At 41.2% G+C, this 17,095-nt stretch overlaps 1 protein-coding gene across 1 annotated transcript in view; it reads left to right on the top strand.

Moving 5' to 3' along the window:
• susd2 (sushi domain containing 2) overlaps positions 1-17,095 on the top strand; it is a 29,594-nt gene that overhangs the window by 7,730 nt on the left and 4,769 nt on the right. Inside the window, exons 10-13 of the mRNA XM_069682396.1 lie at positions 88-339; positions 2,723-3,001; positions 3,316-3,492; positions 15,728-15,824. Of these exons, the coding sequence (XP_069538497.1) occupies positions 88-339; positions 2,723-3,001; positions 3,316-3,492; positions 15,728-15,824 (805 nt within the window). The remainder of the gene's footprint in view (positions 1-87; positions 340-2,722; positions 3,002-3,315; positions 3,493-15,727; positions 15,825-17,095) is intronic.

A 17,095-nucleotide genomic window follows, 5' to 3' on the forward strand; every position in this document is an offset into this window, starting at 1 on the left:
GGTAAATGTCAGACATGTTTTTATACAATACAATCACCAAAGGTAAAATGTATTAACAGTACAGCAAACATGATCTCTCTTTTCCAGGAGTGTTTGTGTTCGCCCCCAGTCTGCAGAATGTGACTGTCATGTTCCTCTCTGGTGCTGGTGTGGAGGTCCGTGTGCATGAAGGAACCATGGCAGTGAACGTGCTGCTTCCAACAGAGTTCACCAACCAAACCAAGGGTCTCCTCGGTCTGATGAACTCTGACCCATCAGATGACCTGTTGACCAAGGCAGGAGAGGTCTTCTCCATTACCAATGTCACGCCGGAGGACATCTTCACATTTGGAGCTGGCTGTGAGTGTAAAGACTGTTGAACCTCGATCAGTCAAAGTAATCAGTTCTCACTCTAAAGCAGCAAAACTTTTATACCTCTCTTCATGATTTGTGTTGACAGCCATGTTGCTTTTTTAGAAGGACAAGAGCTTATTGGGGATTCTGTGACTTGCTCATAATTCCCAATCATTTTATCTCCATAAATAACATATTTGACAAATGTTTTAATAGTGCACAAGGCGAACCAGGTGTTTATTGTTAGTGCAGCTGTGACCAAACAGCGCAAGTAAAACATCTCTGGACAACTGTTGGGGTTTGACCGTGTGCTAATAATGCTCAGCCATAATTACACTACTTCTCCCTGTCCTTTGATGCGCTTGAACTTTTGACTGAAACCATTTGCATCTGTTTAGGTGCAGCAAACATTCACTTTAAGCTTGTGGGAACTAATAGATTGACTTGACAGCATGCTGTGTGTCCGGCTCTGATCTCTTTGAGTTATGCTCTCCAAATTATAGTCTGCCTAATACTCTCTTATTTTTTGATGCTGTGTTGTAGAAAATATGTAGTTTGAGCCAGCCGTCAGAATGGTCAAACAAATGCTGCTGTGGCAAAAGTTCCCGTAAGTGTTGTAAGCCGTTGTAATCAGTTGCTATAAGAGATGTTCTGATGCATGTTTTCCTTCATGAATCCTACATTGAATTCTCCGCCATCATTGCCACCCGGCACACGGTTGTTGTAGTAGCTCGTTTCAGCTAGACTAAAGTTAATTATTAACGTATACAGTGACATGGTGATGCATTCAAAGATGCTCCGTAACCAAGAGAGCGCGCGCGAGGACATACGAGAACAAGCAACAGCCCGCAAGACAGCCGCGGTAATGGTGATTTTTTTTCACATTGAATATTAATTTTAAAAACCGAATATCAGTTTTTTAATACAATTCGGTTATATATTCGAATTTAAAATATTTGTTGACAGCCCTAATTGGCTGATACCCGTCCCCTCACATGATACTAGTGTGATGAATCTGAGCCTGAAAATGTGCCGAGCACCTAGTAACAGGCTGAGCTTGTGTTAGCAGCGGCTCAGCTTTGAGGATCTCCTAACTTGAGTATTGGAGCAAACGTGATTTTTAATATGAAACTGCTTTTCTCTGTTTATTTTTTTTAATAGTTATAGTTTTATTGAGAGAGAGAGGACAGTGGATAATGTTGGAAATAGGGGGAGAGAGAGTGGGGATGACACAGGGCAAAGGGCCGAGAGAGTGAGAACCCGGGGGCTGCCGCATGGAGGAATGTAGCCTCTGTATATGGGACATGCGATTTAACTGCTGAGCTAAACCGGGGCCCCATAACTGTCTTAACTTTAAATTTAAAAAAGTAAAATATCCTTAAAACGTGTGACTGGAAATCCCAGCTGACATTTTCAAGCTTTGACTAATATTACACTCTCCGCTAGCAGCGCACTGTGTTTCTCTTAAACGCTAAAACAGTAGTTTCTGGTGGCAGCCATGACACTTTTAATTCTGCTGTGCAGGCTACTGTCCATTTTGTGGAGCTAATAAATGATGTCACTGAGCAGTGAATTGACTGGTGTACTTGCTAACCCAAAACAACATTCAAGGCATTATCGGTGACATTTCCTATACTGTTATCGATATTAACAACTCTATTTGTCAGTATTTCTATTTAACCATTTTATGCATGCGTTATTAAAGAGGGGGTATTATGCTGTTTCACATGTTAAGACATGTATATAATGTTACAGTGTTGGATCTCCAGACTAAACGTGGGTGAAGTTTCAAATCTCTCGGTTAAAGTATGTTGGAGTAATCCCCAGGCTTCTCAGCTCAGTCTGCATGCTGCTGTGAACGCCAGGTTTCACAGCAGCATGCTTTTTTCTATATGCTGCACTTTGTGACATCACAAAGTTCAGCCTCAGAAGGCTTCGGAGAGCTGGCCAATCAGAAGAAAGCAAGCTTGTAGGGGCGGGGTTTCTTAAAGGGACAGAGCTGACTGAGTGGTTTCAGGGAGAAGCTGTCTGAGGGCCTGCACAGAGCACCAGAGTGAGAAAAACGTGACTGTGAATTATGCTAAGTTACTCCACAGATATCACAGAGTGAAATATGAATCCTAAAATAACAGCCTTCAATGTTTACCTACTTCTGCTTTGCTTAAAGAATATTTGGCAGAACCTTTCAGAAACTGAATGTTTTTGTTGTGAAAGAAAATCGAGGCGTCTCTCATGTGGTCATGGACATCTTTGACTTCAAAACTGCCTCTACTGACATTCAAATCATCTGCTTTAGAATCAGTTTGAAACCTGTAATTTTTTTTATTGTATCCCACAATGTAATGGCTCAAACATCTAAAGCTTTGTGTTTTGTGCTTTTCATCCGTAGGGAACATCTCAAAGAAGTCTTCCCTTTTTACTTATGACTCAAAATACCTTTTGGAAACCTACTATTTCCCAGCGACCAACGACCCTGCTTTTGTTCCTGCCTTGTCCTTTCCTGAGAGACCCGATGACCCTCTGATGGCAGACATGTTGATGATGTGCTCTGGAGAAGGAGCAGAGTTCTGTAAATATGATACCCTTACTACTCGGAGCCTGGCGATGGGAAACGCCACGCTCAGGGCCTACCAGAATCACAGGGCCCTCATGAAAGCCCTGGAGCCAGGTACCACGGGAAACAAGATTTATCTCTGCCCTTATAAAAGCTGCCTTTCATAGCCATAGACAAAATGATGGTGCCATATTTTTCTGTTATGTTTCTGGCGATGCTAAAGTGAAAATGCAACATACAGGACCCGTAAGAGCTGTTTGTGTCTGGTCATGAATTCATACTTTTGGCAAAATGCCACCGGAAAGCTTAATTAAGTGAAATAATTTGTTTTTAAAGTAAACAAATCTGCATATCATAAAAGAAAGTTAATAGTTAAGACAACATGACTGTTTGAATATTGAATTGTGAATGTCTTATTTTCGCGTTAGTGGTGTCTTGTGGCTGGCTCCCCACACCAAGGAATGGGAAGAAAAATGGGACACATTACCTGGAGGGGAACGCTCTGAGCTTCACCTGCAGTGAAGGCCACGCACTGTACGGTCCAACCGAGCGTACCTGTCTGCATGATGGGACCTGGACGGGAGATCAACCCTACTGTGTAAAAGGTCAGTTCTTATATAAAAGAAAACAAACAGCTTGTTTTATTAAGCACATAATCTATTTCTAAGAATTCAATGTAGCATCTGGATTCAAAAGGGAAGCCAATACAGATACGCTTTGAGCCTGCATTCTTTCTAACGGCCAGCAGGGGGAGACTTAAATGGGTTTTTGAGTGAAATCCATGATAAAGCAGGTGTGCTTTAGGGCAGTGGTTCGCAACTGGTCTAGCCTCGAGACCCACCGCCACCTCCTTAATGACAAATCGCAACTCAGATTAATTTATTGAAAAATGATGCAGTTAGGACCTGAGATGGCTGAAACATCACCGTATGTCAACATCACGAAACATAAGAGGAAAATATTCCCCTTTAAAAATCATTCAATTAACAGCTTTTTGTGAACAGAATAAACTCAAAAACTGCAACGTAAATGCCACTACTGTCGGACTCATCAAGAATGTAAGGGCCCGTGTCCACATAGCGCCTTTTTCTGACAGAAAAGTGCTGCGATGAAGCGTTTGTGCGGTGAGAGAAAAAACGCTGTACGCAGGTTTTGTTTCTATGACAATAAGTTTAACTTACTACAGAGCTAACAACAAGCTTACAACGCGTAGGGCCAGCAACATGTAGTGTCCGGCTGGTCTGCTCCCACGGATGGCCTTTTCGGTCTCTATTGTGATACTGTATGTCATATGTACAGCTCTGGGTAGACAGAAAACAAGTTGCTTCTCCATGTTTGGTGGTAACCAGGGTGACAAGTGGCACTCCATCTGATTGGTTGCCTGAAAAAAAGCGGCAGTGACGACACCAGCGCCTTTCTGAAAAGTTCAGAGATTTTCAACTCAAAGCTCTCGGAGCGGCCGAACAAAAAGGCGGAGCTCTCTGAAATACAAGAGTGGGGGCAGCGCTTTTTCTTGAGGCGGCCACATGCAGCCGCATAAGCTCTGTCCTCATTGGGAACAATTGAAAAAAGCTGCTGGCACTCAGAAAAAGGCACTATGTGAACATGGGGCCTAAATGTAACTGTAGCTGGGATTACCCACACAGTGGATACATAGGGTGTGAATAAACTACACTACGACTGCACGCACGTCATAGAAAACCCATATCCTTCAAAATAAAAGCGCAGCATAGACTTTTTGCCAGACCTTTTTTTTCTCAAGCATTTTGGGTCCCAACCCACCAGTTGGGAAGCGTGGCTTTAGGGTGTGGCTTTCTGTGACGGACAAGTCCTTACCATGGCGGCCAAAAAAAACCAGGCCAAACTGGAGGCTTCATAAGAGGGGTTAACAAACCAATGGGAGACATCATGGTGGCTACGTCGACTCAACAGTAATGTCTGAGAGAAAAGCTCAAATACTTTGAACACCTGTCTATGAAGAAAAAATAAATGTTGCCCTCCCTATAAATGATACCTGGAGAGCTCTCCCTGTTTGTTCATAACAGATTTTTTTGACACCTTGTGTGGCTGCAGGACAACAATACATACACGGGTGTGTTGTGCTGGAACTGTTAACCTACTACACATGGATGTTGTGCAAAGGAGAATGTGAATTCGATCACTGTTTTGTATAAACAAACCTCCAAATGTAGCTATTCTTTAACACAAACTGGAAGAGATTTCAAAACAGTTCCTTCTGGCAATGGCACCTTATGATGATGACATGAAAAATACAAAAAATACTTCCTTTTATATATGACAGTAATTATCTATTTATCTCATTTGCTCTCTGCAGGTTGAGTTTTTTTACTGTAATATCGTATACATTATAAAAATCCAAAAAACTACTATTGCTGCGTCAAAAGTTTAAAGGATCTAAATTGTAATAAACTTCCATAATATAACTTTTATATATATATATATATATATATATAACAATTTTGTTAAATCATGCAAAACCATCTCCCTGGCTCTTGTCATACTTATTATTTTAATTATTGTGCTGGTATTTTGTTCTTATTCTTTATGTTTTAATCGCCTGTGAAACCAGCTTGCCATGCCTGCGCTAAAGTTACCTCCTTCTTTATTACTTGGTAGCTCCTCACATGTTTTACATTCACTGTGCCTGACATCGTCCTCCAATGAAAACTAAGAGGGACTATGGGAATGCTCTTCCTCTCATCCTGTCTCTTTGAAAGCAATGATTCAGTAGACTCAGCGCTCGGCTCCTCATGCGGACCATTAGCTACAAACCTCTGATCCTGGATTGGCTTGTCTTTCTGTTTGTAAATTAGAAGCACCTGGGTCCCTCTAATGGTTTCATTCATCACCCCAAACCTGAACTCTCAGATTAGCCTTGCAGTTGTCAGCTGTTGCCATCAGGTGGCAGCATTTCTCTCTAAATATCATGTGTACAGTGTTTCTAAAAGAGCAGTTTAAAGCGTCCTTCTGGTTTAAGAAAACCTTTAGAACCATATAACGCATGGCAACAAAGTAAATATTCATCAACATGCACTTGACACTATTTTATTCAACATGTATTAAACAAAGATAAGTCCTATTGAGATTCTGCTGGTCAAGACAGACAACAGAACAAACAACGAAAGTAGTTTTAAAGAGACAGTAACTAAACAAAATAACAGACAACAGTACAATGTTGAAACAAGGAGCCGTATGATTCCAAAAATATCTGTTTAAGCAGCAACAACTCCAACGGATTTCTTTCTCTAGGTCTTTCAAAGTGGATTAAAAAGCATTTAAAGACATGAAATCACTAAGCAGTATATTTTTCAATACCAATTCTAGGGTTCGGAAAACCCTAAAAGCCCCTTTCCTGCTCTTTATATAAACATTTGTAACAGACAACATATACAATTCAGGGCACCACAACGAGGACTGTCCATCACTGTCCTGCGACTTATCACTAATTTGAAGAGGAATAAAAGAGACGCACACTTTTAAGAAGGACGTATTATAAGGGTTTTGTTTTCATCAACCTGTTGGCTCGGGGCAGTGAGAGGAAGCAGAGAAACATAGCTGCTTTACTTGTGATCCTCCTTCACCTCCATCCCATCAAGTCTTCTCCACAGTCCTCCATCCTTTTCTTGTTAGAGCTGCAAACAGAAACTTCCTCTTGATAGTAATCAGGGATGAATCGACTTCATATGTCAGATTTTGGAACAAACGGCTGGGCCACAGCTGGACACGATAGATCCTGACTCCCTTCAGGCAAACACATTAGTTTGCTAACTTGGTTATCCAGTGCAGTGTTTAGAAATGTTTCTTATTAAGCTTTGTTATAAATACCTCAATATACTTCTTATCTTGACTGCTGATCTGTTTTCAGTTGCATTACTTCTTTTACCTTACGCACAGACTCTAACCCCTCCACATAGACACACACATGAGACTAATGTACAGTCCCCACATCAGACGTACCGTGTTACAATATCACACATCTCTGGTAAGATGTCTCTGAAAACTACAAGTCATTTTCTACTTAAAGTGATAATCTTTCATTTAAATAAATGTCTGTTAAGTCACCATCTATCACCGACTGAGGTAACACAATGGTGATTGAGCCAATGGCCCACTGATGAAAGCCTTTGCATTTGCAGTATTACAGACTGGCTGTCTGTGGTAACTTTCACGTAAAAAAAATCACGAGCAGCGCCCAGTTAGTGACACGTTTTCCATCAGCCAGCAGTGGTTGGTCTGCCAGAGAGGGTAGGCGGAGCTAAGCGGCTGCTTTTCCGGTCCCTGCAAGTGTTGCGAGTAAACAGTAATCTACTATGGCTGAACAAACAAAGAAAAGATGGATGACTACAGATACAACTTCAACAAGAAGTGAAAATCCAAAGAAAAAGAAACAAACTTGACGCTCAGATGAAGGCAAACAGTCTAAAAAGGAAAGCGACCATCAGCGAGGAAAATCAAGAGTTACAACCGGAGCCAACCGTGGACGTCACACATGCAGCACTGTCTGGATATCTGGGAAGTGTGTATACTGTCCTTGCGTTTGAGTTGCTGGTATTCAAAGCGAGACAGTTAGCGACCAGCTGTGAGTCCTCCAAAAAGCACGAGGCGTAACTTTTTTTGATATATTAATGAAGAATTCACACTTTGTAAAACTGCAATAAAACACAAATTCCATACTTAATTATTGAAAGTAAAAAACAATAAAAACAATAAAACACAGTGTAAGGCCACAAATCTTCTGAACTAAAAATGAGTCACACTGCTAGCTTACAGCTGTGCCTGCTATTAAATGACTACTTTCACAATAATCAACTCCAAGAATCTTATTTGCATCAAAGAAATCAAAACCATAGAAGAAATCGAAAATATAGTACTTGCAAAAGCAGCCCGTCCTCTGCCGCACCAAACTGGTACTGAGTGAAATCCTCAAAGCCAGTGCTTAAAAATGACCAGGAGGGGGCAGTATAAAAACAAAACTTAAAACCACAGTTCAAAATGTCCTTGTTCATTTTCTTGTTGCAATTACGGTTTATCACCATAGGAGCCGCCAAAGACAACAAAACTGAGATCTTCAAGATTACAACTTTAATACTGTGAACTTTTTAAAATCTGTGGTCAAAGCTTTGCACATTTCTTTACAAAACTTTGCAGCTCCGACATCCTAAAAAGACATGTTTACATGTTTTTATTGTCAGTATTACTATTTTACTGATTTTGTCCTCGCTTTGTATTTTTTTCAATTTCTTTGACTATGTTTACTCTTATGCACCAACATACCAACAAATTCCTTGTTTTTTAAACACCTACATAAAAATAATCCTGATTCTGACGCAGTGCATTGCTGGAGATAAATGTAGTCTCACACACACACACACACACACACACTCGTATACAAATTTTAATGCAAGTAAAGACATCGTACAATGTGAGGTTGAGCTTCAGCGTTGTGTACACACACACACACAGAGCCTGGCATTTTCAGCTATGTGACAATGATCACACTTGCTCTCACACTCTCATTAGACAAATCAGTGCTAACAACTGTCAACATGACCTGAGGTGCTTACTGGCAGGTGTCGCATGAGCTGTTACCTACGCCATTCAGATGTGACCTCTAGCCGTGTAAACAACACTAAATACAGAGCGAGCAGGAGACGCCCTGACGGGTATCCCCTCCTCCCCTTCTATGAATCACCGCAGCATGATGTGTAGGCCGAACAGCCAGAGAATTGTAGCCATTGTTGAGATGAAAGCGGCTGAGCAAAAAATGCCACCGCATCCAGTTTGACTTCTTCTCTGAGTCACTTTAATGAGCCGCTTTTGAAATGAAGCCTGTCAGCAGAGGTGACGCTAAGTCCCTTCCATCAAACTTGAATCTCTGTTTGAATATCTCCCATCAATAAAAGCCCCACCTATTTGAGATGGATTATAACCCGCTGGCATACTTGGTAATGTGCCTTTTAACCGATTTAGACAGGGGTGTGGTGAATTGTGATGATCAATGTTAATATCTTTGGCTGGAACGACGGGATATAAAGTCCTTGAAGTGTGTTTGATCCCAGCACAAACAGGGCTCCGGGAGAGATGAGAAGTAAAGGGTTATAGAGTTTGCTAACTTGGCTGCTCTTCGTCACGGTCTTTTGAAAAACAACAGTATCAGAAGCATACCAATAACAGAATCACCCCTACCCCGATGCTGTTATGATATTAATAAAGTTCCCTGCATGAAGGAGAAGAACGTGATTAAAAGAAGGTGACAGCTGCCAGAGACGGATGGAGTGATTTTCACAGGAAAAAATGACATTGCAAGACAAAGCCACACTCGATTTTCTGCCTGTGTTTCTCTCAGAACCTCCTGAGATAGAGCAGAAACAGAAGTGGTCTGTAAAAGACAGAGATGTTTAAATGCCAACACTTCATTCTCATTCATGTCACTTTTCCTTTATTCCTTTCTTTCTTTACCTTTGACTCCTGTTCTCATGATGTGGAAGTGCTTTCTTGGTTCAGGCTGAGAGGATGCTGCTGTTTGATTGATGTCTTTAAAAGTCAGATATCCAATACTCTATCTCAAACTTTTCTCAGATTTACCTTAGAGGGGGGGTATTACGCTAATTTCAAACTTCATATTTCACTCTGTGATACCTGTGGAGTAGCTTAGCATCATTTACAGTCAAAACCACTCAGTTAGCTCTGTCCCTTTAAGAAACCCCGCCCCTACAAGCCCACTTTCTTCTGATTGGCCAGCTCTCCGAAGCCTGCTGAGGCTGTAGAAAAACCTGTGTGAAACCTGGCGTTCACAGCAGCCTGCAGACTGAGGGATTACTCCAACATACTTTTACCTACAGATTTGAAACTTCACCCACGTTTAGTCTGGACATCCAACATTGTAACATTATACGTCTTAAAATGTGAAACAGCATAATACCCCCTCTTTAAAACCAGCCCACTTCCCTAATCCTATAGTGTGGAGTGATTGCTCGTGCACACAAAAGGCGCCAATATGGAATGGAGCCATTTCAGCCAACGTATTAGTTACAAATATATCAATGTCTGGTCTCATCGGCTATAGTCTGACGACGATATAGCCTCTGGGGACAACAGTGAACATCGAGCGGTTAGCGATATACGACTTCCTGCCAAGATTTCCTTTTCCGCGTGCTGCGTTGTTTACAGAAAAATAAACAGTTTTTCTTGTTCTTTACTCGTTATCGAACTTAGAATGCTCCTTTGTTGTACGGAGGTTGGATCGATCATTTCTGATGCATTCAAGGAATTCTGGAAATCTGAAAGCTGAACGGCTTTGCGACACAGCATCAAGGGAATTTGCCTCAAGTTGAATTTTTGATGTAGAGCAGATTGTTAGCTGTTAGCATGCAGATGTCTGTTTATAGAGATTAATAAGAAGCTAAATCATTGTCAGATGGAGCTGATGGGAGCTTACAGAGCATTACGTTCTGCCTGCTTTTTCTCTCCACATGGAGATTATCGCAATTTTAAAAAATTATCAATAGAAGCACGCTGTTGTCGGGATACTCTGTTGAGACTCTTCCTGACACACCCACATGTGACCAGGGGTGCTGGCAGTGTGGGCCACAGCATCAGATCTTTTAAAAACGCTGTTGTTTCAGGATCTTTTTTCCCTCTTCAAGAGTTTATGATGATATTAAATAAAGAACTGAGTGAAGAACAAGGGAATAAATCACTTCCAAGATGTTTATCTTTTCCAGAATAGTTGAGGGAAAAACAAAGATGTGTAGGGACATCAGCCAAGGACAAGAGGTTTTATTTGAAGTTTGAGTGGTTATTTGTAACTTTAATGTCCATTGGATGCAGATGTTTCGGTTCTGTTTGGGCTGTGACCACTCACTGCTCATGCTTGGCTCTTTTCTACACTTCACTATTTTTATGACTGAGCTCTATTTTTATTTTTATGGGGATTGTATTCAAGTCAAACTTACTTTGACTTAGATCTCTTGTCTTCAGAGTCAGTAAAAACTTTTAGAAGCATCACTTTGGCAGCTTGAACAACAATAAAACTATGCATACTTCATACTACATGAAGATACACAATGTCGGAAACGTTTTAAGTGAACGTTTCTGTTGTCATGTCAATTCAAGGAACGTTGAAAATACTTTGACATGACAACACTCATCGACTACACTCACTTATGGGGCATGGGACTAACATTTGTTTGATGAAAACATCACTACAAATACATTTTGATAGAAACACACACACATACAGAGACACACACACCTGGCCTTGGGCTCCACCACCAAAACAAAGGTTAGCTGAGTCTAATTCCTACGGACACCTTTATCTTCTAGCGCTTTAGCTGCTGCTACTGTGTTGACTCTGTTTTCATAAACTCCTCCAACAGTGTCCGGGTTTGAATCTACGACCACAGATGGAGTCGAAAAAAAAGAGCAAGTTTACTTAGTTTACCGCTATGTGGCTTTTTTTGTTAACAGAACATCATGCGTGTTAAGTTTGTCCGTGGAACATTTGATGTCTGAAGTCTGCAATCCGACACGTGGTTCAAATTCCAAGAATACTTGCATCCATCACATTAGGTCAGACAGGGGGAGATACACATATCAGATGACAACAGTAGCTTGCTACAGAGACACACACTGTAACCACGGAGAGAAAAAATCAACAGAATTATTTTAAGATGATATCAGCTCCGTCAAAAAGACTCATCTCTATCTTACGAAATGCTGTGTGTGATAAAGAGTGTGTCTCAGGGGTGTGTGGACGTGTTGGAGTTATGAAAACAGTCTTGGATTTCTGATTGGTATCGTCTGTTTGCAATTTCTGCCAGAGAAAAACACTGGAAAAAGGCCTGAACAATGGTGAGCTCAGGTATTTTGAAAGTTGTTGAATTTAAAATGTAATTTTGTTTTGTAGTCAGATAGCTTTAAACTGTTTGGAATTGCTCCAGTATATTGCTCGAGCCTGCAGCCTTGAAATGGGCTATGATGGCTGCATCATAATCCTTAGGGGCAAATATGCCCAATCGAGGTACGTCCATTGAATTTGCTTGTTTTTGACACTGATGGTCTCAGTTGTTATTCTAAAGCCGCTTTCCCACTGGTAAAAAAACCCGCTAACACCCGGCTTTTTTGCTTAGTGGGAAAGGCTACAATCTGCATTCAGACCTGGACTATTATCGGCAGATTGACACACTAATCTCCGCCCCCTTTCCGGCATGATGCTATGCTCCATCGGTAATTTCTGAGACTCCTCGTCACCTGAGCTACAAATTCCGCCCGTCTCCGCCCAAGCAGCGCTCGAACATCGTTCCAAATTTTTCTGCGCAGAGTTTAATAAACAGACTGAATGAGTAATAGATACAATGAAGACCTAAGCACTGTAATATCTCACCATTTACTAACCCTGTCTCTGGTGCATTTGTGACATCAGACGGTGACGCAGCAGAAAAGAGACCGAAATAGGAAACTCCACTGGCAATGGGAAAAAAGACAGTTGGCGTTTATTAGCGGGTTGTCTCTGGATCTTAAAAATCTGGTGGAAGAGGGGTATAAGTGCCTGACAACACTACAGAGGAACCACAAGAGTTTTCTTTTAAACCAGAAATAGCCATTACTTCATTCCTGCAAAGTCACCAGACTCCATTGACAAAAACAAGGATGTCGGAGAACTTCAGAGTTGCCTTTCTATGACTGCCTTGACTGGTAAGTTTGTTTATGTCATTGTTTGTTACACAACTATTGTGTTGGATCCAAACGTACTATTTAAACACTAAATTTACAAAATAACACAAACAAACACACCGATCCAGGCAGCAGTCGACCAGCAACTCCTGTAAAATTACTGTTTTTGTCAATGGAGTCTGGTGGCTTTGAAGAGAGTGAAGCAGCTGCTATTTCTGGTTAGAAAAAACATCTTACTCTGCAGGGCTCCTTTCTGTAGTGTTGCCAGACTAAGGGACAACACAAGCTCTTTGAGTGGACATACTTTGATCTGGTCAGCTTTGCTCCCAAGAATTACTTTGCAGCAGTGGTGTACTCAGGGGTGGGGCAGGGGGGGCAATGACCCACCTTGGTGCCCCCATGTATGAGAAAACGCTGTGAAAGTGCCCTCATGAATGCCCCTGTCGTCCTCTGGGGGCCCTTCCAGTGGATAAATGATACATGTTGGAAAATGAGTTGGCCTCCGCACACTCCTACGTGTGAGACAATGTGCCCTCATGGGATGTCTCTGTAGCTAAAAATGCCAGAGTTTATGTTGCGCCTCACACCTCTCTGCTCGCTGGTGCCCCATGGCATACAGCGGGTGCCTTTTTTTTGCCCCTGCCCCTCAAACAGCCACCGCTTTGCAGCCGTTACAGCCAGTTTTGGCGCAGCGGACTGAAACAATCTAGTGGAGCAATTCCAAAACTTTTTGTACCTTTTAGCCATTTAGACCCAAAACCAGGCAAAGGTGCAGGTTTACCTAATTTTTCCTTTCCTTTATTTTGTAGCAAATTGTAAAGATTACACTTAAAACTATGACTTTATTCTACTGGATCAAAGTACAGGAGGTAGAGATAGGTGCATACACTTCCATAGTTTAGGTGTATAGAAAACACCTTTTTCTGCCTTCTATCCCCTTCAACCTGTTCAGTCAAACCTCATCATGTCTCTCGTATTAATCCCCTGAAATCACTCAAAAGGTAATGGTCCAAACTGAGTGCTATTGCTCCCTGGTGCTTTGCTATTTGATCAGTGCAGGGGGGGTTCAGTGGAGTAATTATATTGCTTTGGGGTCTTGCCAGAAGAAAAAAAAAGATGAATGTTAACACTGATTGACTGCCAGTCCTCCACATGCTCCCAGTACAATTATACTCTGGGCAGCTTGTCGCGCTGATGCCGAAGGCTTCAGCATCCAGCAGCTTGATTCCAGTGCTGCTGCATCCAAGGCCTGGCCATGTGTAGCGGAACTGATTAGTTTAGAAACTTCAGGGAATATTTGTACACGTGGGTGTGTATTTCACTGTGCTTCTTCAAGCATGTGTGGGTTAGATTTTCCAAGGCTGATTTTAAAGGACCAACACCCGCAGTGCCTACCTGACAAACATATACTATACTTGTCGGAGCATTCATCCCTCAGAGGATGACCGTGCTATGTCTGTACACTTTCCTGCCTTGAAAAGAAAAAAAACACTCTTGGCTCAGTTTACTGTACAACAGTAAAGTCAAAGAGATTCAAAGACGGTTCACTGAACTTGCCAAGGCCCGAAGGAAAGTTTCAGATGCTCTTATTTGATCACATCATTACCAAGTAAAGTAAAGGCTGTCTCAGTCCATCCAGCAGTGTGCTCATTATATATTATGTGTTTGAAGCCAAAGTATCATTTTTGTTTTGTTTGATCTCCTGGGTAATTATAAAAACAGATTCATGCATTTGGTGATAAACTGGCAGAACACAGTGGGCCTTTGTTGGATAGCTGTGCTTGACCTGCGTGTACAGCTGAAATAAGATCGAAGAGGTCCTTGTACATTTTTCTGTTTTAATATTGGTGTGAAATATAGATGCAGGAGACAATCTCAGTTGGACTGATATTATGTGTAAACAATGATAAAGAAAGATTCTGGGGAATCAATTAGATAAGATTAAATGCTAAGTTGGCCAATTCAGTTAAATAAACACCTAACTTATCTAGGTTCTTAGCACACTGACGCATAAACCATAGAGAAATACAATATCGTCATAAAGCAGTCCTGCTCAATCCTTTGTAACATGGACCAAAATGTCCTCATACAGGTCACATTGAGGCACTGGCCTGGTTTCACACCTCAGAACCGACCTAACATCTCAGATTTGGTAGACATTTTCGCCAAATGGAGTTAAAGTCAACCGATCACAGCATTGTAGGTGGGGTTAAAAATGACAATCATCTTTCTACATAGCTAGATAAGCTACCTGGTTGCATTCAAGGAATGTAACTACAATAATATGGCAACAGAAGTGAATGACATTGGCACCGCTGTTCTAGTTTCTACTGTCTGCAATGAACGCAAGACCCGGGTTGACACACTTATCTCCGCTATCATCTCAGCTATGAATTCCTCCCCATCTCCGTCCAAGCAACACTTCGTTACAAATTTGATGGCGCCGAGTTTAATAAATAGACTGAATGAGGAATAGATACATTAAACCCTAAACACTGTAACACTGTAACTGCTTACCAAAGAGTAAGTTCTTTGTGCGTATTATTGATTACTAACCCTGTTTCCGGCACTTGTGTGACGTCAGACGGTGACGCAGAAGAAAAGAGACCGAAAACGGTATACTTCACTGGCAATGGGAGCAGAGACAGTCAGGTTGGAATCTGTTTAAAATACAATGAGACTTTTAACATCAAACATTAAGGTTAAATTGTCATCTATACATTTAAATGAACTCAAGCTAATGTATTTCAGTCACGGACCTACACTATGTTCACAGAAAACTTTCAATTTCCTTAATCCTCTTTTAACCCAGATAAAACAGGCTGAGCATGCATGCTAAACTTCTGCCACACCTGGCAACAATCTCCAACTGCTACACCCATCCTTACCTGGGAGCATCAGTCAATCCTCCACTGTTCAATACTGAGCGGCTCCACTTGATGCCTTCCTCAAAGGACATGTCACTGTTGATTAATCTTTCCTCTTGAGTGTTTCCCTCATGCTTTTACTTTTGACATCACGAGTCCCTACTTGCCTTTTGACTTTATATTGATCCAATATGAAAATCTGTGGATGAGAAACATGTTGTTCAAAAGGATCAATGGCTGATAGCAGTGACTAATTCTGTGCTGTTGATTTTCACAGATGATAATGTGGGGTTCGTTCTTGGCGCTGTTGGTTGCCTGTCAGCGCTGGTCACGATGGGAGTAATGATCAAACTGCACAACAGGAAGCAGGACAGGTGGGTTCACGCATAATTATTGTGCAGAAAATTAATTCCTCAGTTCTACAGGAAACAAGTCACATAAAGCCACTGATACTAAATCAGGGGTAGGACTTACAATGCCCTCTTTAGCAGGAAGTTGTCTTTTAAACTTGATTGCTGATGCAGATTGATTAGCCTATATCCCTTTAAGCCTCTGAACATTTGGCCTGAAATAATAAAACATGTAATATTTGCAATGAGAGTTACATTAATTATCCACAACAACCTGAGTGAATATGAATTTTAATAATAATTATTAAACCTTGTTCAAAAAACAGCTCATTTTGCTGTTAGGACAATTTATCAAGACTGAGTGGGCGTGGTTAATCATATTTGATTGACATCTTCCTGGGTCTGCCAGAGCAAAGGGAGTTTAACTTCATTTAGTGTATTTGAGCTGACTACATCATAACAAGAGGTGGAAGCAGAGGGACTTCTGTCTGAATATTATTTATTTAAAGTTTCAAATGCTTTTCTATCCAAGTTAGAGTATGAAGGTTAGCATACACATGCAATGTAAGCTGAGATGTCCCTATTGGTTCTAAAAGCTTTCAGTGCAATGCTTAAGAGCCTGTGTCAACTAACAGTGTTTTTTGCGCTGGCAGCACCCACGACCTCAATTTCAGAGTGCTTCTCACCTACTGTTGCCAGGTTACGAAAGTCCTATCCGCTTCCCTCGGTAGTGGTCGTTAAATCTGTTGTAAATCGCTCTGTATGGTTAATATTTGCTTTTATTCAATGACATTTTAAGAAAACATAAAAACAATGGAAAGGAAAACAGGTCCTCGCATTGGCAGCAGTTCTACACCTGGAGATTGTACCCTTGAAGAAAACGAGATGGTTGACAAAGATGATGTTGGAAGTCCCGCCCCTTTTTGGTTTTGATTAGTCGGGGGAGGGAAAAGTGACATTGACGAGTGGGGTGGTGCTCCAAAAGTTGAACTGTTTTCATCTGAGAGCGCTGACACAAAGTTTTTTTGTGCTTTTGGCGCTTAGTGCTGAAACTGTGAACCTGCATTTTGTATAGAAAATAGGCGCTGCCTATAAACGCTGTTAGTGGATACAGGCATACATGTACCATAAGCTAGTGCTATCTTATTACAGAACTACTCAACACACTGCAGACTAGTGCTGTCAACATGTTTATGCAGTTTGATTATTCCTTCTAAAACACATCGGTTTGAACTATTCAAGTATCTTTTTTTTTTTATTCATTATTTATGTTTAACTTACATGCAAAGATATAT

The sequence above is a fragment of the Semicossyphus pulcher genome, unplaced genomic scaffold (genome assembly GCF_022749685.1).
Source record: "Semicossyphus pulcher isolate SPU_LCO1_2020_fin unplaced genomic scaffold, fSemPul1.0.p SCAF_6, whole genome shotgun sequence".
NCBI classification, from domain to species: Eukaryota; Metazoa; Chordata; class Actinopteri; order Labriformes; family Labridae; genus Semicossyphus; species Semicossyphus pulcher.